Raw genomic sequence first — 25,613 nt, 5'->3', positions numbered from 1 at the left:
AGAAATTCCATTCCAGGAAATGGGATTAGGAGGCAGGGATCGGCCATGGTTGAATGGTGGAGTAGATTTGATGGGCCGAATGGTCTAATTCTACTCCTCTAACTTGCTAAGTGAACTTGGCTCAGAGTAGAAAGAGATGGGAAGAGAGTGGCAGCTTCACCCACATCGCTCATGGCATAGGGGAAGAACAGTGTGGCAAAAAGTTTCGGACATATTTGCTACATCGTACCATTGGTGAGCAGTGACTGTAGCCCAGCCGTTACAACCAATTGTTTACATACAGGAATATCACTCTGACTATCCTCGCTGACACAACAGCGACATTAAACTCTCAAACCAACATTAGAATAATCTATCATTTAATTTTATTTACAAGACAATTACATCTAGATAAAGTTGAATAGGAAATATCTTCATGGACTACGCGTGTAACAGTATGGAGACTGGTCAGTGGCCATCGAACGGATCAACCTATTTGTAAACTGATCTCACCTTGTCACCCTTCTGTCCATGAAAATGCACTCCCATGTTGCCCTGTTGACAAAAACAGAGAGAAGAGTCATTCCAGTGGCTGGCAGCAAAGTCACAAACATTAATCCTGCTGCAGGATGGTAGCGGTTACCTTTGGTCCAGGGAGTCCTGGGATTCCTGGGGGGCCCTGGAATGACAAAATAAGCAGATAAGGTCAACAATGAATGTTCTTCTTCGCTGAGTAAATCATCAGAAGGCAACTCCCAGGCACGTTTTCAACAAAACTCTTGCCCTCGGCAATGAAAGGAATGCAAACACAAACCTGCACAAAGAAGTAGATTTTAGCCAGAGCGAGGGAAGCAGGGATGGAGGGAGAGGGAAAGAGTGAGGGTGACAGATGAAATGAGGGCCATAGAATAGAGGGCAAAGAGCACAGGATGCATCTGTCCACACCACACCTACACCAAATGCAGTCAGCAATTGACATCATGGCACAACACAGGGCAAGGTTGAGAGGAAGCATTTTTAGGAAGGCGCAGAGAGAGAGGTTGGGAGAAGCATGCTCACAACTCTTGGGTTACCTTCAGCTAAATTACACAGTACAGTGGCTTCCAGTCCCAATCCTCTCTGGGCTATTATTGCCCATCACCGCCCCACACTATGTCCAGGCGTGGGCTGGAAGCAAAAGGATCCTCAGACACAAGCAGGGAGTTCCCCAGAGAGGTGTGACATTGAAGCAGTATCACTGTACAAGATTATCAGTTCTGTGCTGAGCACGGATTAGCTACTGCATTTCCATGTCCCACCTGCAACAACCTAAATGATGAGAAAAATCGAGCCTGGCTTTACCCCCATGCCTCCACACATGATAGATTCCTTATCTCGGGTACATGCTTTGAGGAGAGGCTGTTTGCCGTGAGAGAACGGAAGGAAGAGGGATAGCGGGCTCTTCATTGCCCATGGTTCAAGCAGCAAGTTGGTGCCAGATCATCCACACTGCCTCATCGTTGGACAATGAAGTAAAATATGGAGCAAAGATCCATCTTCTAGAATGACCAGATCTAGGAATTCCTGACCATAAAATAACTTGATTGAGTAAGTTCGGAGCTTGAGATGAAAGCCCAGTGTCCACTCCTTGGAGATGAGCCTTTAGACCCTGTGTTGAACATGAGGAATAATGGCTGAGTGACTGCAGGTGCTGGAATATGAAGCAAATTAAGGTGCTAGAAATACTTGGTGGGTCAGGCTGCATCTGTGGAGACAATGGTTCGGGTCAATGTCCCTCATTGAGAGCCATGCTAATTGGACATCACTCTGAAATTAGTTCCCACTCGATTCCGCAGTCCATGGGGAGAGACACCCCAGGCCTCTGAGGATGCACCACCTGCAGAGTGCCACTGAGGTGGGCCTCTCTAAACCTGCAGTTCTCCAGATCCTGCACCAGCTTTGGTTACCTGCTACCTTTCAATACACCTTCTGGATCGACCCACCTGCTCAAAACATAATCCTCCAGCTCGAGTCTAATTGCAGACCAGTTTAAGTGCGAGATTAGGACAGGACTTACCATGGGTCCTGGATAGCCAATGGGTCCTGCAGGCCCGATAGGCCCCGGCTGACCAGGGATGCCCTGCAATCAAAGAGACATTGGTTCAGGGGGAGACACAGAGACACTGGGCATGGAGCGGCAGGGCACGAGTGAAATCCAAAACTCACCATTTTTCCCGGATGTCCTGGAAGTCCTGGGTCACCCTTCAATATTGGATAACCAATCACCTCTCCTGGGTCTCCCTGTATGAAGACAAACCATCAGAGGGTCAACAAACCAATCCTAGGGTCCCTACTGTGTACATCTCCTCACCTAGACCCAAACCAAAAGCCTGACTGTCCTGGACTTGGAGAGGAATCGCAGCAGGGATTACAGGATGAGGGGACTATACTGTGTGAGGATGGAGAAGCCGAGGCTATTATCTTGGGATAGAGAAGCTGGAATTCTGAGCAAAACACAGTGCCAGAGTAACCTAATAAGTCAGACAGCAGCTGTGGAGAGAATGGACAGGCGACATTTCGGGATGGTACCTTTCTTCATAGTCTGTCTCTAAATTCAGTCCACAGATGCTGTCTGACTTTCCAAGTTGCTCCAGCATTTTGTGAGTGGCTCTGTGATGTTAGAGTCATAATAACAAGTAGAATGGATAAGGGAGAGCCAGTGGATGTGGTGTATCTGGACTTTGAAAAAGCCTTTGACAAGGTCCCACGCAGTGTGCAAAATTAGATTACATTGTATTGGGGGGTAGGATATTGACATGGATATAGAACTGGTTGGCAAAGAGTAGGAACTAATGGGTCCTTTTCAGAATGGCAGACAGTGACTAATGGGGTGCCGCAAGGCTCGGTGGTGGGAAGCCAGTTATTTACAATGTTCCCGATGTTGGGGGAATCCAGAGGCAGGGGTCAACAGTTTAAGAATAAGGGGTAGGCCATTTAAGAATGAGATGAGGAAAAAAATTTTCACCCAGAGAGTCATGAATCTGTGGAATTCCCTGCCACAGAAGGCAGTGGAGGCCAATTCACTGGATGTTTCCAAGCGGGGGTTAGAATTAGCTCTTAGGGCTAAAGGAATCAAGGGATATGTGGAAACATCAGGAACAGGATACTGATTTTAGATGATCAACCATGATCATATTGAATGGTCTGAACAGAAATGAATGGCTTACTCCTGCACTATTTTTCTATGTTTCCATGTTTTCTATAGTCTTACAGCGTGGAAACAGGCCCAACTTGCCCACATTGGGCAACATGTCCCATCTACACTAGTACCACCTGCCTGCGTTTGGCCCATATCTCCTAACACCTCTCCTATCCATATACAATTAAAATGTTTCTTAAACGTTGCAATAGTACCTGCTTCAACTACCTCCTCCGGCAGCTCGTTCCATACATCTACCACCCTCTGTGTGAAAAAGTTACCCTTCAGGTTCCAATTAAATCTTTCCCCCCATCACCATATATCTCTGTCCTCTTGTTCTTGATTCCCCTGCTCTGGGCAAAAGACACTGTGTGTCTGCACAATCTATTCCTCTCAGGATTTTATACACCTCTATAAGATCACTCAGGACATGTTCACACAGAGAACTTTTTTCACACAGAGAGTGGTGAATCTCTGGAACTCTCTGCCACAGAGGGTAGTTGAGGCCAGTTCATTGGCTATATTTAAGAGGGAGTTAGATGTGGCCCTTGTGGCCAAGAGGATCAGAGGGTATGGAGAGAAGGCAGGTACGGGATACTGAGTTGGATGATCAGCCATGATCATATTGAATGGCGGTGCAGGCTCGAAGGGCCGAATGGCCTACTCCTGCACCTAATTTCTATGTCTATGTTGTTATGTTCACTCAACATATTTGAGGCTTGGGTGTGCTAGTCTGCAGTGTCACATTATCAGCGGCACTCATCACCAGAGGGCTGTCCAACACCCTCTGTGGGTTCAGTTCAAAGCCCTGTCTGCAGCCAGAACCCCATCCTCTGCCCTGTGAAGCCCACACACCATGGTTGATCATTGCATTCATTTATTTGTTGTTCTGCCCACGCTGAGCTGTGAACCTGAGGGTTAGTGAGGCTGAGAATCTGTTGTTATATTGTTATATTATTGGTTGACCGATCCTAAATCAGAAAGTCCCAGCAACCTCAAGACATTTGGTACTTACTTGGAACTGGGTTTTCACCTGCATATGTGATTCTTCCAGAATATCCTGGCCGGGGTGTGGCCAGAATTCCCAGCACAGAGATTTAAATTGTTGGATAGTCATGAGTAGGAGACAGAAAGAGAGGTGTGGTGGAGGAAGGCTGGAGGAGGAACACTGATGCAGAATAGAGGGGCCAGGAATGGCCATTTGATGCACCTCTATGTAACATCCAGAGACGTAATGCTGAGGCTCTATAAGGCGTGGATCAGGCTGCATTTGGAATATTGTGAGCAGTTTTGGGCCCCATATCGGAGGAAGGATGTGCTGGCATTGAGGGAGTGTCCAGAGGAGGTTTACGAGAACTATCCCAGGAATGATTGGGTTAACATATGATGAGCGTTTGAAGGAATTGGGCCTGTACTCGCTGGAGCTTAGAAGGATGGGGGATCCTCAATGAAACTTACCGAATATGGAAAGGCCTGGATAGAGTGGACGTGGAGAGGATGTTTCCACTAGTGGGAGTGTCTAGGGCCATAGGTCATAGCCTCAGAATAAAAGGATGTACCTTTAGAAAGGAGATGAGGAGGAATTTCTTTAGTCAGAAGGTGCTGAATCTGTGGAACTCATTACCACAGGCGGATGCAGAAACTGTCAACGGATATTTTTAAGGCGCAGATTGACAGATTCTGGATTAGTAAGGGTGTCAGAGATTATGGGGTGAAGGCAGGAGCACAGGGATGGGAGGGGAAGGTAGATCAGCCATGATTGAATGCAGGAATAGACGATGGGCCGGATGGCCTAATTTTGCTCTAAGAACTTATGAACTTATCCACTCAGGGTAAATGTGAAGCAATGGGGAGTCTGACGGTTTGGATCGGCACAGGTTACTGGAAGAAGCCAACAGCTGAGGGGGGAATCAAATGCAGGCTGCTGGGATGGAGGCATGGTGGGGTGGTGGTGGGGAGGTGGGGATGATCGATGAGAACGGGCGAAATAACTTCCGATAAAGATGGAGACTGGGACTGTGGGATGGCATAAGATCACGCTGACAGGATAGGCACACCAAGTTCAACTTTTGGAAAGTTTTTGAAAAGTCGGTTAGTTTCTGACCTTTGTTCCGGGAACGCCATGATTACCCTGGAAAATAACGGGAAGCAATGTGAGGATATTGACCAAGCTCGACATGCACGTTTGCTCGCACGCGCACACACACACACACATGCGTGCACACACACACACACACACACACACATGCGTGCACACACACACACACACACGACGGATTGTTGATTGTACTCACCGGAATTCCTTGTATTCCTGGCAACCCAGATGGCCCGAGCGGACCTGATTCACCCTGCACCGGAATAGGTTTAGTTTTATTTAAAGCATAAAATTTATTCACAAACCAAAAAAAATCGATAAAAAATAGAATACAGTGCAAAGCTCTTTAGATTTTACATATTGGTTAGTCTATATTTTCAGTATTGCTGTATTACATACAGTGGCTTGCAAATGTTTTCATACCCCTTGAACTTTTCCACATTTTGTCACGTTACAACCACAAACGTGAATGTATTTTATTGGGATTTTATGTGATAGACCAACACAAAGTGGCGCATAATTGTGAAGTGGAAGGAAAATGATACATGGTTTTCACATTTTTTTACAAATACAAAAATGAACAGTGTGGCGTGCAAAAGTATTCAGCCCCCCTGAGCCAATACTTTGTAGAACCACCTTTCGCTGCAATTACAGCTGCAAGTCTTTTGGGGTATGTCTCTACCAGCTTTGCACATCTAGAGGCTGAAATGTTTGCCCATTCTTCTTTGCAAAATAGCTCAAGCTCAGTCAGATTGGATGGAGAGCGTCTGTCAACAGCAATTTTCAAGTCTTGCCAGAGATTCTCAATTGGATTTAGGTCTGGACTTTGACTGGGCCATTCTACCACATGAATATGCTTTGATCTAAACCATTCCATTGTAGCTCTGGCTGTATGTTTAGGGTCGTTGTCCTGCTGGAAGGTGAACCTCCGCCCCAGTCTCAAGTCTTTTGCAGACTCTAACAGGTTTTCTTCCAAGATTGCCCTGTATTTGGCTCCATCCATCTTCCCATCAACTCTGACCAGCTTCCCTGTCCCTGCTGAAGAAAAGCATCCCCACAGCATGATGCTGCCACCACCATGTTTCACAGTGGGGATGGTGTGTTCAGGGTGATGTGCAGTGTTAGTTTTCCGCCACACATAGCGTTTTGCATTTAGGCCAAAAACTTCAATTTTGGTCTCATCTGACCAGAGCACCTTCCTCCACATGTTTGCTGTGTCCCCCACATGGCTTGTGGCAAACTGCAAACGGGACTTCTTATGGCTTTTTTTCAACAATGGCTTTCTTCTTGCCACTCTTCCATAAAAGCCCGATTTGTGGAGTGCACGACTAATAGTTGTCCTGTAGACAGATTCTCCCACCTGAGCTGTGGATCTCTGCAGCTCCTCCAGAGTTACCTTGGCTGCTTCTCTGATCAATGCTCTCCTTGCCCGGCCTGACATTTTGGTGGATGGCCATGTCTTGGTAGGTTTGTAGTTGTGCCATACTCTTTCCATTTTCGGATGATGGATTGAACAGTGCTCCGTGAGATGTTCAAAGCTTGGGATATTTTTTATAACCTAACCCTGCTTTCAACTTCTCCACAACTTTATCCCTGACCTGTCTGCTGTGTTCCTTGGGCTTCATGATGCTGTTTGTTCACTAATGTTCTCTAACAAATGTCTGAGGCCTTCACAGAACAGCTGTATTTATACTGAGATTAGATTACACACAAGTGGACTCTATTTACTAATTAGGTGACTTCTGAAGGCAATTGGTTGCACTGGATTTTATTTAGGGGTATCAGAGTAAAGGGGGCTGAATACTTTTGCACGCCACACTTTTCAGTTTTTTATTTGTAAAAAAAATTGAAAACCATGTATCATTTTCCTTCCACTTCACAATTATGCGCCACTTTGTGTTGGTCTATCACATAAAATCCCAATAAAATACATTTACGTTTGTGGTTGTAACGTGACAAAATGTGGAAAAGTTCAAGAGGTATGAATACTTTTGCAAGCCACTGTATATTATAGTTGATGCATTTTCTTTGTAGATAGCACCATTGCCACTCATATGAACCTTTGAGGTGATACCTATTCTGTAGTTTGATGGGTGTCCCCTCTGGACTCAGCTCTTCAATGTCCAGTGATTGAAGGATCCCAGACTGGAGTCATTCCCCACAGAGCATTTGCATTGGTGGCACCAAGCTTCAGTGAGTCACTCAGCACATGATGCTTCTATGTTTTCTATAAAGTCTTACAGCATGGAAACAGGCCCAACTTGCCCACATTGGCCAACATGTCCCATCTACACTAGTACCACCTGCCTGCGTTTGGCCCATATTTCCCTACACCTGTCCTATCCACACACCATTGAAATGTTGCAATAGTATCTGCCTCAACTACATCCTCCGGCAGCTCGTTCCATACATGTGTGTGAAAAAGTTACCCCTTCAGGTTCCTATTAAATGTTCCCCCCTTATCATAAATCAATGTCCTCCGGTTCTCGATTCCCCTGCTCTGGGCAAATGATACTGTGCGTCTGAACAATCTGTTCCTCTCAGGATTTTATACACCTCTATAAGATCACTCAGGACATGTTCACTCAACATATTTGAGGCTTGGGTGTGCTAGTCTGCAGTGTCACGTTATCAGCGGCCCTCATCACCAGAGGGCTGTCCAACAGCCTCTGTGGGTTCAGTTCAAAGCCCTGTCCGCAACCAGAACCCAGATCTCTGCCTTGTGAAACCCACTCACTATGGTTGATCATTGCATTCATTTAGTTGTCGTTCTGCCCACGCTGAGCTGTGAATCCTAGGGCTAGTGAGGCTGAGAACCTGTTATATTGTTATATTATTGGTTGACCGATCCTAAATCAGAAAGTCCCAGCAACCTCAAGGGTGCGGTACTGCTGGGTGCGGTATTAAAGTGTTCTTGGCTCTTGGTTTCTTGGTCCTCCAAAATATTCCAAATGGAATTTAAACAGGAGGTGGTACCTCATGGTGGTACCCCATCTCCTCCCTCCCCCCCCCTCCCCCTCTCTCCTCCCCTCCCCCACCCCTCTCTCCTCCCCCTCTCCATCTCCCCTCCTCACCCCTCTCCCTCTCCTCCTCTCCCCCCCCCATCCCTCTCTCCCGCCCCCCCCCTTCCCTCTCTACCCCCCCCACCCCCTTCCCCCTCTCCATCTCCCTCTCCCTCTCCTCCCCCTCCTCCCACCCCCCATCCCTCTCTCCCGCACCCCCTTCCCTCTCTACCCACCCCCACCCCCTTCCCCCTCTCCATCTCCCTCTCCCCTCTCCTCCCCCTCCTCCTCCCACCCCCCATCCCTCTCTCCCGCACCCCCCTTCCCTCTCTACCCCACCCCCTTCCCCCTCTCCCTCCGCCTCCTTCCCCCTACCCCTCTGTCCCTCTTGTGTGTGCGGTGGAAAGAAAGATTGGGATTAGAATAGGTTAGTTTTTGAAGGATGCGGGGAGAGAGGAGTAGTGAGATAGGCTGAGTGTAGTATTAAAGGGCGATGGGAGTGAAAGGAGAGTGGGAGGAGACGGGCGGGATATCAGTATAGTCGGCAGGCAGGGATAATGTTGAATTCCGGTTCCTGTCCTCGCTAATTTTGTAAAGGTTTCAGTCATTCAGATGAATTTACTCCAGGTTTGCTTACCTTTGTGCCGTTGCATCCTGGAATACCATGTGGCCCGGAAGGACCATCCTGGCCTGGCAGCCCCTGGGGGAAGAAAAGGTCCAGAGTTTCTCTCTATCCCAATGAGTTTAGCACTTTAAATGTGAATGATTAGGTAACTCCCGGAGTGATACTTACAGGTATCCCTGGGGTTCCTGGGAATCCGGGGACTCCAGTTGGACCCTGTGAATCAACGTGGAAATAAATCTTGATTTAGTGATTCAAATAGTGGGCATCTCTGCCAGTTCCCTTCAATAGACTTTAAGAGATAGGGTGTGGAAACAGGCCCCTCCGCCCACCGAGTCTGTGCTGATCAGCGATCACCCTGTATACTAGCACTATCCCACACACTCGGGACAATTTACAATTTTTACCAAAGCCAATTAACCTACAAACCTGCACGTCTTTGTGGAGTGTGGGAGGAAACCAGAGCACCCAGAGAAAATTCACGTGGTTACAGGGAGAACGTACAAACCCCGTACAGGCAGCGCCTATAGTCAGGATCGAACCCAGATCTCTGGCACTGTAATGCCCCTGTCCCACTTAGGAAACCTGAACGGAAACCTCTGGAGACTTTGAGCCCCACCCAAGGTTTCCGTGCGGTTCCCAGAGGTTTTTGTCAGTCTCCCTACCTGCTTCCACTACCTGCAACCTCCGGCAACCACCTGCAACCTCCGGGAACCGCACAGAAACCTTGGGTGGGGCGCAAAGTCTCCAGGGGTTTCCGTTCAGGTTTCCTAAGTGGGACAGGGGCATAAGGCAGTAACTCTACCGCTGCGCCACCGTGCAGCCCTACACTTGGAACCAACACCATTTCCTTCATAACTCTGACCTCCAGGCATCACTGTGCATGATTCCTGCATCTACTGCCATGCAGTTGGTGCACTTTGAGCCAGAATCAGATTCATTCCTCCTCCTTCCCACCTGCCACCTCATCGCCCACCGCTCCATCCCCTCTCTCGGCCCATTCCACCATCCCCCACACTCCTGTCCATTCCCCCAGCCACACTCCTCCCCCCGCCCCCACACCCAGCTCCCCAATCCTCCATCCCCACTCTCAGCCCACCCCACCACCATGGAGGATAGAGCAGGGAAGTGGCGCTGAGATACATCAGCCATGATCCCTATGTTTAGTGTTCAAGCTCAAGGCCTCCTCCTCCTCCTGATTCTTATGTTGTTCAAAGCACCGCCTCTTCCAAGTAAATAGAGTTATTGGACTGTTTCTCAGGCTGAGCATGGGCAGGTCTGTGGGGAAACACGCATGTTTTTCATAAGAGCGAGTGTACCTGTTTGTATGTATGTGTCGCACAGGTATGTGTGTGTGATTGTATTTGCGCTTCATTCGTGCTCTGTGTGGTCAGCGTGTGTACACACTTTATGCAATGTGTGTATGTGCATTGAGGTTGTAGAAACAGAGTATGTTTGTACAATGTTTATCTGTGTGTTTGTGAAATACGTCGTTGCCGTGTGTGCGTTGTTGTCAGTGTGTATAGGGTAGACAGCCAGAACCTATTTCCCAGGATGGAAAGATCAAATACTAGAGGGCACACCTTTTGGGTGAGAGGGGCAAAGTTAAAAGGAGATGAGCAGGGGAAGTTTTTTTCGCAGAGGGTGGTGAGTACCTGGAACGCGCTTACCAGGATTGATGACGGAGGTAGATATGATTGTGGCATTTAAGAGACTTTTGGATAAGTACGTGGATATGCAGGGAATTGTGGATTGTGTCATACAGATAATGATAGGTCTTGGCATCATGGTCGGCACAGACATTGTGGGCCGAAGGGCTTGTTCCTGTGCTGTACTGTTCTATGTTCTACACACGTTTTTGTGACGTGTATGTGAGTTTGCAATAAGCCTGTCCGTGTGTGGGTCTTGCTATGTGTGTGCTTGTGCAGTGTATTTGTGTGGTGCATGTCAGTGCGTGCTTGTTTGTGCAGTGATGTGTATTTGTGCAGTACGTGTGTGCAGTATGCATGTAGTGTGTGTGTGTATATGCATATGTTGTGTGCATGCAGTATATGTGTGCAGTGCAGGTGCTGGTCTTGCTGTACTTCAAACACTCCTCACCAGGGACTTCCCCTGGTTCAGCAGCTCGATTTATCTCAGGTTTCCAGCATCTGCAATATTTTCGTCATATACCAGTGGATCAGAACTCCGTGGATTATCAGCCTCTGAGGTGTGAACATTAACTACACAAGGTACCTACCCGGATTCCCTTTTTCCCCGTGAGACCTGGTTCGCCTGAGTCTCCCTGGAACAGAAAGAGGAATCTCGTTACACAATGTCTCCGATCGCCAGATGGTACAGAAACGTTGATGATATGACGGGGCTCACCTTTGACCCGGGAGCCCCAAGTGGTCCTTCTACTCCTGGGAATCCTGGCATTCCCAGCGGCCCTGCAAAACCAGGCAATCCCATCGTACCCTGAAAACATAAACACAATGGTTCACCAAAAAGTGCAACTGCAGCACTGGAGCAAGGGGTGCAGATGGGTGGGGAAGGATAAATACTCAGTGGGATCCTGGTGTGGGATGGATGGGCCTTGCTCCATCACTGGACATCTACCCTCCCCAGACCGCCCAAGAGGAACCTCACAACCCTTCCGGACGACACTTCCCCTTCCCAAGGGGCTCTCCCACACCGAGGGAGCTAACTACCAGGGACCTTACCCATTCCCGCTCCTCATCCATCCCGCCTAGAACGTCAACTCACACACCCATGATCTCACCCTTGCTACACCTCACCCCCCACCACCAATCTCACCAAACAACACAGACAGCATTCCCCACCTGGATCTCTCCACCTGGACAACCCCCCCCTCATACCCCCAACACCCACGATTCACCCCCCCATTCTATATATCACCCCCCCATCACCCCCCCCACCCCCACCACTCTTCCTGGACCACACCCTCCATCACCGATCCCATCACACAACTGTTCCTGGACTCGCCCCCTCCATCCTCTCCTCCCACAACAAACAATCTCTGGCCACATTCATTCCCCCCCCTCCGACCACACTCCCCCTGGACCTCACCCATTACCTCAATCTCCTCTCCTGGACATCATTCCCCACCTGGACCTCTCCCCCCACCCAAAACTCTTCTCCTCAACACACCACATGGGTGACCCCCCCAGACTATCCTCCTCCCCCACACTGGGCGACACCCCGTCCTACCCCAGATGTCACACCACCCCCTCCAAGACCCCATGAGATTAACCCTCCCCCCCCCCTCCTCCATCACAGTCATCATTACCCCAACCTAAACCTAACCCCCCCCCCATCTCTGTCATTCCTAGCCCCACTCAGACCTCAAACCCCATCCCAGTCATCACTACCCCCCCCCCCACACAAACCTCTACCCCCAATCCCAGTTAATTACCCCCCCCCCCCCCCCCCCCACACAGAGCTCAAGCCCCACTGCCCTCACCCTGACCCTCACCCACTCTGGGCATCACCCACCTTTTCTCCTTTGACACCACTGCAGTCACATTTGGTGTTGGAAGTGCATCCATGGCAGGCCTGTAGGTGAGAGAGAGAGAGAGAGAAGGGGGATTCTAGTTAGTGTGTACACTCGTGGAGTTCCCCGTCACATGGGAAACCCCCTCATACACTAGTGCCCCCACACACAGGGTGCGCCCATGCCCCCTGTGAATACACCCTCACAGAGCAGTCCCTGACCCTATCACCTGCCTCCTGGTTGGTTGTGGTGCCTCCATCCCAGAGGGTACTGAGGTCAATGTCCCCCAGTATTGTGTGCTTAGCTGCACATCCCCTCTACTCCATTACTGAAAATACAGAGCATTTATTAGCATTCTCCGTCTCTTTTTCCAAGTCTATCTAACTACCGGGGTTAATTCTCTGTGTTGTTCCTCACACTATGATTGAACAACAGTCTCCTTCTCTCACCCCCCCCCCCCCCCCCCACCCCCCCCCCCTTTCTCGTTCCCTCCCCTCCCTCCCTCACTCTCTCTTCCTCTTTCATTCCTGGCCTCTCAGTTTCTGCATTGCTCTCTTTTCCCTCTCTCAATTCCTCTCTTTCTCCCTCATTTTCTCTCTCTCCTTCCCTTCCTCTTTCAGTCCCTATCTCCTTGACTCCCCCACCACTTTGTCCTGGAGTCATACCAAGATATCGGACGCCCTTCAAACTATAAAGTCCATATTGATCTTCAACCACCCTCCAATACTAATCTTATATCAGTCCCTATTTTACCAACGGGCGTGTTTCCATACTGTACGACTCCATGACTTGCTGAATTTATACAGTATTTTATGCTTGGATTTCAGATTTCCAGAAAATCCAGTTTATATAACAATTTCTATCCATCTTTGGGGTATGGGAGAAAACCAGAGCACCCGGGGGAAACACATGGGTCGCAGGAAGAACAAACCAACTCCAAAGACAATGGGAATCTGACTCAAATCAAATTTTCTAGATGTAAGGCCTTTATCAATTACTACGATGCCTCTCCTCTCTTCTTCAGGCTCTCTCTCCCTCTCTCTTTCTCAGTTTCAGTTTAGTTTATTGTCACGTACACCGAAGTACAGTGAAAATATTTTGTTGCGTGCTAACTTGCCAGCGGAAAGACAACACATGATTACAATCGAGCCATTTACAGTGCGTAGCTTGCACACTTTCCTCCTTTCTTCTTTCTATCTCTCTCTTTCTCTCTCCCACCCTCCCCCTTCTATCTCTCCCTCTTCCTCCCCTCTACTGCCTCTCTCTCTCTCTCAATCTCTCTCTCTCTCACTCTCTCTTTCTCGTTCACTCCTCTACTAAATTTGAAGAATGAGATGAAATACTTCAAATCCACAACCCATTTTGACCATTCCTAAATGATCAGTTCAGATCTGCACTGTTCAGTGACCACGAGGGACCAGGAGAAATATTTCAAGCAGAAAAAACACAAAACTTTCTTTGTAAACAGGAAGAGTGAAAGAAGAATTGGGTGGATATCCCGTGGATATGCTCTGAAATATCAAGTAAACATCCTTCTGTGCTCCAGATTTAGCATCAAATTCGGCACATTTCCTCCACATCACCCCAGCTCCGGGGCAGCTCAAGGGAGGATTGTGACAGCAGTTCGCCGATAGTTAACACTCAAACAAGCTTAGACACAGAATGCTGGAGTAACTCAGTGGGGCAAGCAACATCTCTGGATAGAAGGAACGGGTGACGTTTCGGGTCGAGCCCCTTCTCCCAGACAAAGCCTCAGAGTTGAGTATCAGAGTGGTACCATGGTACAGCCTTACAATGCCAGGAAGCGAGCGGGCAAGATCATCTCTGACCCCTCTCACCCTGGCCACAAACTCTTTGAATCACTTCCCTCTGGAAGGCGACTCCAGATTGTCAAAGCTGCCACAGCCAGACATAAAAACTGTTTTTATCCACGAGTAGTTGCTCTACTCAACAGCCAAAAATCTGCAGCCTCCCTTTGATCTGGTATTTTGTTGGTTCACATGCTCGATCAATGGTGTTTTATCATTAATGTTTTATTCTTATTAATGTTTAGTGTTTTCTGAGTCATTCGTAACTGTCACTGTGTGTCATGTTGTTACTTGTGGGCGGAGCACCAAGGCAAATTCCTTGTATGTGAATACTTGGCCAATAAACGTACTTACTTACTTACTTGGGTACAATCCTGACCTCCAGTGCTGTTCATAGGTGACAGGAGCAGAATTAGGCCAATCGGCCCATCAAGTCTAACATGCCATTTAATCATGGCTGATCTATCTTTCTCCCTCAACCCCATTCTCCTGCCTTCTCCCCATAACCCCTGACACTCGTACTAATCAAGAATCTATCTATCTCTACTTTAAAAATATCCATTGACCTGGCCTCCACAGTCTTCTGAGGCAATGAATTCCACAGTAACACCACTCTGCTGTCTGTGTGGTGTTTGCATGTTCATCCCGCTATGTGGATGTGATTGTACTGGATATTGCATGAAGTAATTTGGTTATGAGGAGAGATCGGATAGGCTGAACTTGTGTTCCCTGGAGGCTAAGGGATAACCTGATAAGAGTTACATAAAATTATAAGAGGCATAGACTAGACAGGAGGAATCTTCTTTCCAATGGAACGATAACCAAAAACAAGGAGGCAAAGGATTAACGTGAGACCAAGATTTAAGAGAAAGTGGGGATGTTTTGTTTTACACACAGGTAGTTATTGATATCTGGAACACACAGCCAGAGGAGGTGATGGAATCAGATACAATCACTATGTTGAAGAAACATTTATACAGACTACTAGACAATTATAGAAGGACATAGACCTAATGTAGGCAAATTGGGCTTGTGTAGGTGGGCAAAATGGTTGGCATGGATGTGATGGGCCAAACGGCCTGTTGTTCTGCTGTTCAACTCGATGTTACTATGATTATTGATTCCCTGGATTCTCTCCATTTCTCTTCCATCTCCGATCTTGAGCCGCACAGATCCAGGGATCCTTCCTGGCGTCTCCCTCTATTAGAGGCATCTCAGCATTCTAGGTGTTTAAGAGGGAACTGCAGATGCTGGAAAATTGAAGGTACACAAAAATGCTGGAGAAACTCAGTGGGTGCAGCAGCATCTCCATAGATGCTGCATCTCCATAGATGCTGCTGCACCCGCTGAGTTTCTCCAGCACTTTTGTCTACCTTCAGCATTCTAGGACCAGGTGCAGCAGAACATCTTGAGGGGTTATGTCATAGCAAGGTGTGTCCAGTGTGAGATTTAGGAGAGAGTTGCCTGGGTTTCAACAACTAAGTTACAGAGATAGGTTGAATAAGTTAGGTCTTTATTCTCTGGAGCGCAGAAGGTTAAGGGGGGACCTGATAGAGGTCTTTAAAATGATGAGAGGGATGGACAGAGTTGATGTGGACAAGCGTTTCCCTTTGAGAATAGGGAAGCCTGCGCCTAGAGGTTATTTATTGTTCATGTGTGGTATCTGTCTGTAATTACTAGGTTTTGCGATAGAGGGCAGCAGATACCCGCTCTGAATCCAACCACCACATGCCAACAGCGATGGAACCGAGACAAACTTGTAGTTTAATTACCAAACATCCCACCCTGAATCTTCAGCTTGGAGTCAACCCTCAGAGTCCAGCAGAGTCCAGCACCTTTACACGTGTCCTGACACACAATGGCCAGCAGTCAGATAGCTGGACAACAACTGGTGCAAAGTAGATGGAAAGCAAGAGGGCGGAGAACCCCGTGTGTGCACAGAGAGAGACACAATAGACAATAGACAATAGGTGCAGGAGTAGGCCATTCAGCCCTTCGAGTCAGCACCGCCATTCAATGTGATCATGGCTGATCATCCCCAATCAATACCCCGTTCCTGCCTTCTTTCCATATCCCCTGACTCCGCTATCTTTAAGAACCTTATCTAGCTCTCCCTTGAAAGTATCCAGAGAACCGGCCTCCCTCTGAGGCAGAGAATTCCACAGACTCACAACTCTGTGAGAAAAGGTGTTTCCTCATCTCCGTTCAAAATGGCTTACCCCTTACTAGAAACATAGAAACATAGAAAATATGTGCAGGAGGAGGCCTTTCGGCCCTTCGAGCCTGCACCGCAATTCATTGTGATTATGGCTGATCGTCCCCAATATAGAAACATAGAAAGTAGGTGCAGGAGGGGCACCTTTATTTATTCTTAAACTGTGGACTCTGGTTGTGGACTCCCCCAACATCCAGAACATGTTTCCTGCCTCTAGCATGTCCAAGCCCTTAACAATCTTATATGTTTTAATAAGAATGCCTCTCATCCTTCTAAACTCCAGAGTGTACAAGCCCAGCTTCTCAGCATATGACATCCCGGGAATTAACCTTGTAAACCTACGCTGCACTCCCTCAATAGCGAGAATGTCCTTCCTCAAATTAGGGGATCAAAACTACACATGATATTCCAGATGTGGTCTCAATAGGGCCCTGTACAACTGAAACAATAGGAGGATGCCACAATAACTATTGTGAGAGAGACAGGTCAATTGTCTTGGTCCTGCGTTGTCAGAAGGCCACACTTTGGGGTTACACACTGTTGGGGTTACACACTGTTGGAGTTACACACTGTTGGGGTTCCACACTGTTGGGGTTCCATACAGTTGGGATTACACACTGTTGGGGTTACACACTGTTGGGGTTCCACACTGTTGGGGTTCCACACTGTTGGGGTTCCACACTGTTGGGGTTCCACACTGTTGGGGTTCCACACTGTTGGGGTTCCACACACACTGTTGGGGTTCCATACTGTTGGGGTTCCACACTGTTGGGGTTCCATACTGTTGGGATTACACACTGTTGGGGTTCCACACTATTGGGGTTACACACTGTTGGGATTACACACTGTTGGGGTTCCATACTGTTGGGGTTCCACACTGTTGCGGTTCCACACTGTTGCGGTTCCACACTGTTGGGGTTCCACACTGTTGGGTTCCACACTGTTCCACACTGTTGCGGTTCCACACTGTTGGGGTTCCACACTGTTGGGGTTCCACACTGTTGCGGTTCCACACTGTTGCGGTTCCACACTGTTGGGGTTCCACACTGTTGGGGTTACACACTGTTGTCGTGGTTCCACACTGTTGGGGTTACACACTGTTGGGGTTCCACACTGTCAGGGGAGGTGTATTTTAGATAAAACATTATATCAATCTCTCAGCTGTTCCTCTAATGAACGATAAACATAGATAGAAACATGAGCTAAGTATTGTGTAAGAAGGAACTGCAGATGCTGGTTTAAGCTGAATACAGACACAAAATGCTGGAGTAACTCAGCGGGACAAGCAGCATCTCTGGATAGAAGGAATGGGTGACGTTTCGGGTCGAGACCATTCTTCAGCTCAGTATTCTTCCTTGCACAACAACAAAATATACCCTGCAATACCGTTTATATTAATCCTGTCGGATCTTGCTCAGTACAAATTGCTTGCCGTGATCCAGTCTAGGGCTGAGACCATGGGGGAAGGAGATGGGGAGATAGTCGAGGCTCCTATTTCACTCTGACTGGCACCATTATCCAATCCCAAGCCAATCTGATGCTCGACGAGTCCACATGAAAATCGAAAAAACGTTACCTTTTGTTCCTTCTGTCCAACGGTTGGGGGGAGAAGAGAAAATTGCTAGGGTGTGAGAGGGTCTTGATGATGTGGGCTGCTATCCTGAGGCAGCATGAAGCATCGAGGGAGGGAGGGAGGGAGGGAGGGAGGGAGGGAGGGAGGGAGGGAGGGGCGGGAGAGGTCTGGTATATGTGGTGAACTGGGATGTGATTACGGCAAGGTTTCCATTCTATAACAGATTATGGGTTTATGGAGTGAAGTTGGACAGAATCATTGGTCACAAACGGGTCCCTCCCTGACTAGCTCAATGTAGTCTACGCTCACTTTGAATAGTGGTGGCATGAATGATGCCATCCATCGCAACGGCCTTGGTTGCATCTGTATCCATGGTCACCATCAGATACCCAGATTGTCCTTCCTGAAAGTGAACCCACAGAAATTGACTGGTCTGGACGGAGCCTTCGACTGTGTCCTGAGAACATGCAAAGACCACCTGGCAAAGCCATCTTTTCTTACTTCAATTTGAGGTCCCATCTGCATTATAAAAAGCCACTATCATCCCAGTGCCTAAGAAAAATGAACTCATGACTGGTGGCTCTGACATCTAATAACCTCAAGTTGTTAGAAAGGCTGGTGATGGCCCACGTCAACCCCAGTCTCCCAGACAGCCTTAATCCACTGTAATTCCCTACTGCTGCTACAGATCAATAGCAGACATCATCTCCCTACATTAAAGGGCCTGTCCTACGAGCATTCGACTGCATGCGGCAAGCGCGACCAAACCGTGCAACTGCATGCGGCGAACGCGACCAAACCGGGAAGCGGGGGTCACCAAACGGAGGTCGAGTGAGTCATGTGAAGTTCGAGCAAAGTCCGGGGGAAGTTCGTGCGTGACGTACGATGTCAAGACGCTGCACACGCCCGTCGAGGCGGTGCTTACAGCGTCGAGGCGGCTGCGGGCCGGCAGGCCGTTGCCGCGTGGAATTCTTGGACAGTGTCAGTTTTTCGGAGCCCCACGCGATGTCAGGACCAGCTCCTCACAACTCCATACAGCTCCGGCAATCGAAGTGGGACCGGCCCCACGAGGCCGTACGGCTCGAGAGACCACGTTAGATCGCGCTTGCCGCACGGAGTCACATGCTCGTGGGACAGGCCCTTTATCTCTGGAAGACCGGGATAACATCAATGTCAGATTCTTATTTACTGACCATGGCTCGGTCTTCAGCACCATAATTCCAAATAAACTTATCTCCAAACTCCTGACCATGTCTGCAACTGAATCCTCGACTTTTAGAGATACAGCATAGAAACAGGCCATTCAACCCATCGAGTCCATGCCGACTAGCGATACCCATTCATTAGTTCTATCCTACACACTAAGGGCAATTTTGTAGAAACCAATTAACCTACAGCCTGCACGTCTTTGGAATGTGGCTGGAAACTGCAGCATCTAGAGAAAACCCACGCAGTCACAGGGAGGACACACAAACTCCATGAAGACAGCACCCATAGTAGGGTCAAACCCAGGTCTCTGCCGTTGTATGGTAGCAACTCTACCCCTGTGCCACTGTGGACCCATAAAACACTCACAATAAGGATAAACAACAAAACGGCCTGCAAGATAATTCTCGACACCAGGGAGATGTATACTCCCTATACATTCATGCATTCAGAAGCCAAGTACTGCTCTGCAGCAGACTTGTTCATTTACAAGTTTGCAACTGACTCCACAGTTACGGGCCGGATTTCAAACAATGACGAGATGGAGTACAGGAAGGAGATCCAGAGCTCAGTAGCATAGTGTTAAGACAACAACCTCTCGCTCAATGTCAGGAAAACAAAGGAGCCTTCCTTCAGGAAGCAGGGTGGAGCACACTACCCAGTCTGTATCAATATTGTTGAAGTGGAGATGGTCGAGAGCTTCAACCTTCTTGATGTAAACATCACCAACAATTTGTCCTGGTCCAACCACATTTTCGCTGTGGCCAAGAAAACACACCGAACGCCTCTACCTCCTCGAAGTCTAAAGAAAGTCTAATGAGGGTTGTGAACTTTCCTGGAATCATCCCTGAACTGCCCAGCTACATATTTAAATTTAAGAAAGTCACAAAGTTGTTGGAGTAACTCAGAGGGTCAAACAGCATCCCTAGAGAAGATGGATAGGTGACCTTTCAGGTCAGGAGCCTTCTTCAGTGTCTGAGATACTTAAATTTGAATGTAGAAACAAAATGAACTGCAGATGCTAGTTTTCACAAAAAAAAGGCACGGAAGAACTCGAGCTAAAATGTCACCTATCCATGCTCTTCAGCGGTGCTGCTCCAGGATTTACTCCGGGACTTATTTTTATGTATCTGGAAAAAACACAGTTCCATCAGCAGATAGGTTTCGCAATGGTTCGCTTCAGTTCCCCACCCCATTGACATTGAACAGATAGACAGACACTCCATTCCACTTTGGACCCGCCTGCAGACCCACCCCGCCCCCTCTCCTAAAGTACTAAACTTCCTCCTAAACTTTGATTCTAAACAGATAGCATCTCTGTCCTCTTAACATAAAACCCCCTTCGCACATAATCAGATATTCAGTAACAAGTCTTTTAATGTCATTTCACGCATAATGCGGCCTTTCTCCTCGCTGGCTCTGAGATTGTCCCTCAAAATTCCAAAGTCCTTTTCAACCGCCGGGATTTACAAGAATACATTGTCAGAGGCAGTGAATGGAAACTAATGACTCCTGTCCGCTTGCACGGACTCACACTGACTGAACTCAAACTTTAAAGAACTCGGGGCAGGGAATGGGAGTTTGAAACGCTCAGTGTTTCAAAGTGTGTAGGAAAGGAACTGCAGATGCTGGTTTACACCGAAGACAGACACAACATGCTGGAGTAACTCAGCGGGACAAGTGGCATCTCTGCAGAGAAGGAATAGGGTCGCGTCGTTTTGGGTCGGGACCCTTCTTCAGACTGAGAGTCAGGGGAGAGGGAGGGGTGGGAGATTGCAACCTTCACGTGGTCCGCCCTGTTTTGACAAATGCAATCAACCCGGCGTGCACAATCAAATAAGATCCAATAGAACAAGTTGTCCGCCAACTTTAGGCTGTGCACGCCATACGCAAGAAGAAGAAAAAGGGGAGAGGGGAACTAGAGATATGGAAGGGTAGAGAGAGTGGCCCGTGCGGCTCAGCCTCCGGATGAGCGCACTGTACATATGGTTCCCAGGCCTGCAGTCTTGTGTGGGGTTCTTGTACGGCATTATCTTTGTAGGCCAGCGCCCAGATTTGATGTCTTTGGAAACTATCCATGAATCACACCAGTTGTGGTTCAAGTTAAAAAAATAACACTAATTGTTTTTCCCATTGGATAACAGATGATGATAGTAAGGTCAACGTAGCTGTCGACTGTGATTGTGATTCCGAGAGTGCCGTGGCACCGACAAACCTTGTGGAGTTTCCAGGAAGTTTCGAGGTGCATGTTTACTTTGCAAGTTTGAGCAGATCTGCAATCAACATTGTCGGACACGACATACCAGTGAGATAAACATGGACAAGTGCTGACTGCCTGACACTGATCTACTGCAATCGTCTGTCGCCTGGGCTCCAAGATTAAAGGCCATTGACATTTCAAAAACCTCATCTTTGATGATATTGCAACCTGTTGCCACCCCTTCTCCAAGCTCACTGCCTCCGTGGTCACCAGTTCTCAGTCCACTTCCTTGGAACTTCTTCTGAACCCCTCCATCACCACCACTGCTCCTCTCCTCCTTTCAGACGGTCTATCCCTTGCCCAGGCATTGCCTTAACCTGGCCCCGCCATGGGCTGTTGTTGCTTTGGAACTTGGTATAAATGTTCGCCACTGCTAACATTTGCTGCCCTGGTTCCTCAAAAATCGAGACGGTCAGAATTCCATCGTTTTCCAGGAATGCTAGTGGAAATATTAACTGATGCTCTCTGCAATATGATTGCCCAGATGTGCACTTGCTTCACTTAGACTACAAGCAAAATGTATTCTAGAGATTTAGTCTAGAGATAAAGAGTGGGGCCAAGCCCTTCGACCCATTGAATTCACACCGACCATCGATCACTGGTACACCAGTTCTTCATTATCCCCGTTTCCCATCCTAGGGGCAATTTACAGAAGCCAATTTACCTACAGACCAGCACGTCATTGGAATGTGGCAGGACAAACCGGAGTAAACCCACACAGCCACAGAGAGAACATGCAAACTCCGCACAGACAGCACCCGCGATCGAGATCAAACCCGGCTCTCTGGCTCTGTTAAGGGCCCGTCCCACTTACGCGACCTTTTCAGGCGACTGCCGGCACCTGTGATAGGTCGCCGAAATTTTCAACATGTTGAAAATTCAGTGGTGACCAGAAAGACTCTTTGGAGACCCCTCACGACCATTGGAGACCACATACAACCATACAGGCTGTGTGGTCGTGAGAGGTCTCCTAAGGTCATGAGAGGTCACCCGCAACATGTCGCCAGGGTTTGCCTGTGTGGTCATGAGAGGTCTCCAAAGAGTTGTGGCATCTTTCTGGTTGCCACTGAATTTTCAACATGTTGAAAATTTCGGTGACCTATCACGGGTGCCAGCAGTCGCCCATAAAAGTCGCATAAGTGGGACAGGCCTTTTTAGGGAGCAACTCTACCACTGTGCTAGTATGCTGCCAATGTTTATTTTGTTGGTATGGCTTCTGGTTGGAAAAATAACATTTACCGAACATTATATAAACCAGTTGGCTGGTACTGACAAGGTTTAATGTGCCTTAATAACTCTCTGCCAGTTTTATGACCCACAGCAATAGCAAGAGCTCTCAGTTCCCAAACCTCAAAAACCTCGAGGTTGCAGTCAGCTGAAAATATAAAAGCAAAGCTTTTAGTCCAAATTAGTTTCTGTATTATTTCATTCCAGCTGCCGGTTTTCAAAGTAGTGGTTACCTTGCCCTCCACTCTAACTCACACACTCCCCCTGTTCTCTCTGCCTCTCCCCCTTCATGCAACTGAAAGCGTCTTGGATGTTCACTTCCCCAGTACTGGTTCATCGACCGGTTCCCTCTCAACGGGTGCCGCCTGGCTCATCGAGCGCTTTCACCATTCCCTACATTTACCCTGATGGATGGACACAAAAATGCTGGCGTAACTCAGCGGGTCAGGCAGCCTCTCTGGAGAAAAAGAATAGGTGATGTTTCGGGGAGAGGCCCTTCTTCAGATTGAGAGTCAGGGGAGAGGGAAACGAGAGATATGAAAAGGTGCAAAGAAACAAATTCATGAAAGGTATGCAAAAGGATACCCCTATCATAGTTCCTTCCTACACATGGATTTGTTTTGGGTTTGTGGATCAAATCAGGGAAATAGGGTTAAAGGGCCTGTCCCACGAGCATGCGACCTGCGTGCGGCAAGCGTGACCTAACGTGGTCGCTTGAGCCATAGGCATGCGGCAAGCGCGGAGGTCGAGTGAGTGACACGGCGTCGAGGCGGCTGCGGGCCGGCAGGCCGTTGCCGTGCGGAATTTTTGAACACGGGTCAGTTTTGCGGAGCCCCGCGCGATGTCGGGACCAACTCCTTACGGCTCCTTACGGCTCCGGAAATCGAAGTGGGACCAGCCCCACGAGGCCGTACGGCTCAAGCGACCACGTTAGGTCGCGCTTGCCGCATGGAGTCGCATGCTGGTGAGACAGGCCCTTTAGGTCGCGCTTGCAGCATGGAGTCGCGTGCTCGTGGGACAGGCCCTTAAGGTACAGACCCGCTGTGATTCAACTGAAGAGTGAAACCGTTTGAAGGGCTGAATAGCCTCCTGTCTTTCCTTTGTACTGTTGAATGAGCAGTAAATCTACACTGAAGGAAAAGGCTGAAGAAAGTATTGAAGGGATCCATTTTCTACATATTGTCATTTCTTTAACAGTTGGGCCAGACCTGATTGGAAGTGGAGGAAGGGTCTCGACCCGAAACGTCACCCATTCCTTCTATCCAGAGATGCTGCCTGGCCCGCTGAGTTACTCTAGCATTTTGTGTCTATCTTCAGTGTAAACCAGCATCTGCTGTTCCTTCCTGCACACTCCTTTAAAGTACAGATGCATTCCTGCAGTTCTTCACACTGGGAGCACCAGCCAAGATCAAACCACTGGGTCAGACGGGGCTGAGCGGGACCTTTTTCCATAGAAGGCTTATTTGTGTTTTAACTTTGGTCTCACAAGAGAAAAATGTAAATTTTATATATCTGCTGCCGTTTGATTGAATAATTCAGTGTGGCTAGTCCTAATATTTCACCCTGTTCCGTCACCCAGACTACAAGCGATTCTTAAACAAACATTGATCAAAGCGAACCTGCCTGCCTTGGCAAATGGTCAACGAGCAACTCGATTGAAGAACATCAAGCAACCTACAAAAGCATTTGCCGTCTTGTTTTAGCCGGAGATCTAACAGCAAGGACAAGATGCAGCTGTTACACACTGTGAGCAAGACTGCGTTGGGGGGTTGGGGGCTAAGGAAAGAGGAGCGGGCAATTTCTCCAGATACAAGTTTAGTTTAGAGATACAGTGTGGAAACAGGACCCTTTGACCCACCGATCTCCAGAGCACCAGCACCATCCTACACACTTGGGACAAAGCAGATTTTAACCGACTAACCTGCAGGTCTTTGGAAGGTGAGAGGAGATCGGAGCGCCTGGAGAAAACCCACGCGGTCACGGGGAGAACGAACACGCCCCGTACAGACAGCACAAGTTGTCAGGGTCGAACCCGGGTCTCTGGCGCTGTAAAAATGCAGCAAATCTACCGCTGTGCCGCCCACACGGTGGCACAAGACCTCAAGGATTTATCAGAGACCTGTGGTGGTGAATGAGTGAGTGTAGGTGGGGAGGGTCGAGAGAAGAGCAAAATTGAGAGTATGTGAAAGGAGTGTTAAGGGGGGGAGTGCAAAGTTGGTGGGTGCATATCAATAAAAAATCACCAGAGATTTGAAGGAGGCCCTGTTTACGGGAGACTGCTGGATGCAGCAACAGCAGACCAGATATACGAGGCTCCCGGACAGCCTGAATTCCTGCATGTTCCAGGCACCAAGTGACAAAGGCAAAGTGTGAGCATTCAAGTGGTGGGTGACCTGAGACGCGTAGTTGGGGAGGTGGGAACCGGTGGCGTCAGATTGATGGTCGAGTCAATCAGTGTTTGCAGTCCCAGGAACCTCTCGCCCAACAGGGGCGCTGAGATGTGCTGAGGTCCAGGCATTTCAATAATCCTGATTAAATAGCGAGATTAAAGCTCCTGGTTAATTAGTATCCACTGTACAAAATGGTGAATACCCCCCACCTCGCTGTATAAAAATGACTGGAATGCCAGAGTCACAGACTCATAGAATGCGGGAAGAGGTCTCTCGGCCCACTATGCCCGCTCCGACCATCTACACTAATGGCATTTGTTCACACTTGGTCCGTGGCTCGTCCACAGACGTAAACGTGGGGATACAGCGTGAAAACAGGCCCTTCGGCACACCGAGTCCACGGCGCCTATCGAACACAGAGCCCTCGTGAGACCACACCTGGAGTATTGTGTGCAGTTTTTGTCCCCTAATTCGAGGAAGGACATTCGTGCTATTGAGGGAGTGCAGCGTAGGTTAATTCCCGGGATGGCGGGACTGCCATATGCTGAGAGAATGGAGCAGCTGG

At 48.4% G+C, this 25,613-nt stretch overlaps 1 protein-coding gene across 1 annotated transcript in view; it reads right to left on the bottom strand.

The window, feature by feature from the left end:
* The window catches only part of LOC129697894 (collagen alpha-5(IV) chain-like), a 172,651-nt gene that overhangs the window by 70,213 nt on the left and 76,825 nt on the right, over positions 1-25,613 (bottom strand). Inside the window, exons 2-12 of the mRNA XM_055636616.1 lie at positions 12,372-12,431; positions 11,244-11,333; positions 11,116-11,160; positions 9,048-9,092; positions 8,892-8,954; positions 5,452-5,505; positions 5,262-5,288; positions 2,185-2,259; positions 2,036-2,098; positions 623-658; positions 493-534 (exon numbers count right to left, since the gene is read on the bottom strand). Coding sequence (XP_055492591.1) covers positions 493-534; positions 623-658; positions 2,036-2,098; positions 2,185-2,259; positions 5,262-5,288; positions 5,452-5,505; positions 8,892-8,954; positions 9,048-9,092; positions 11,116-11,160; positions 11,244-11,333; positions 12,372-12,431 — 600 coding nt within the window. The remainder of the gene's footprint in view (positions 1-492; positions 535-622; positions 659-2,035; positions 2,099-2,184; positions 2,260-5,261; positions 5,289-5,451; positions 5,506-8,891; positions 8,955-9,047; positions 9,093-11,115; positions 11,161-11,243; positions 11,334-12,371; positions 12,432-25,613) is intronic.

The sequence above is a fragment of the Leucoraja erinacea genome, chromosome 6 (assembly GCF_028641065.1).
Source record: "Leucoraja erinacea ecotype New England chromosome 6, Leri_hhj_1, whole genome shotgun sequence".
Lineage (NCBI taxonomy): Eukaryota > Metazoa > Chordata > Chondrichthyes > Rajiformes > Rajidae > Leucoraja > Leucoraja erinaceus.
Note: the sequence above shows the minus strand (reverse complement) of the source record. Positions and strands in the feature narration are given on the sequence as shown.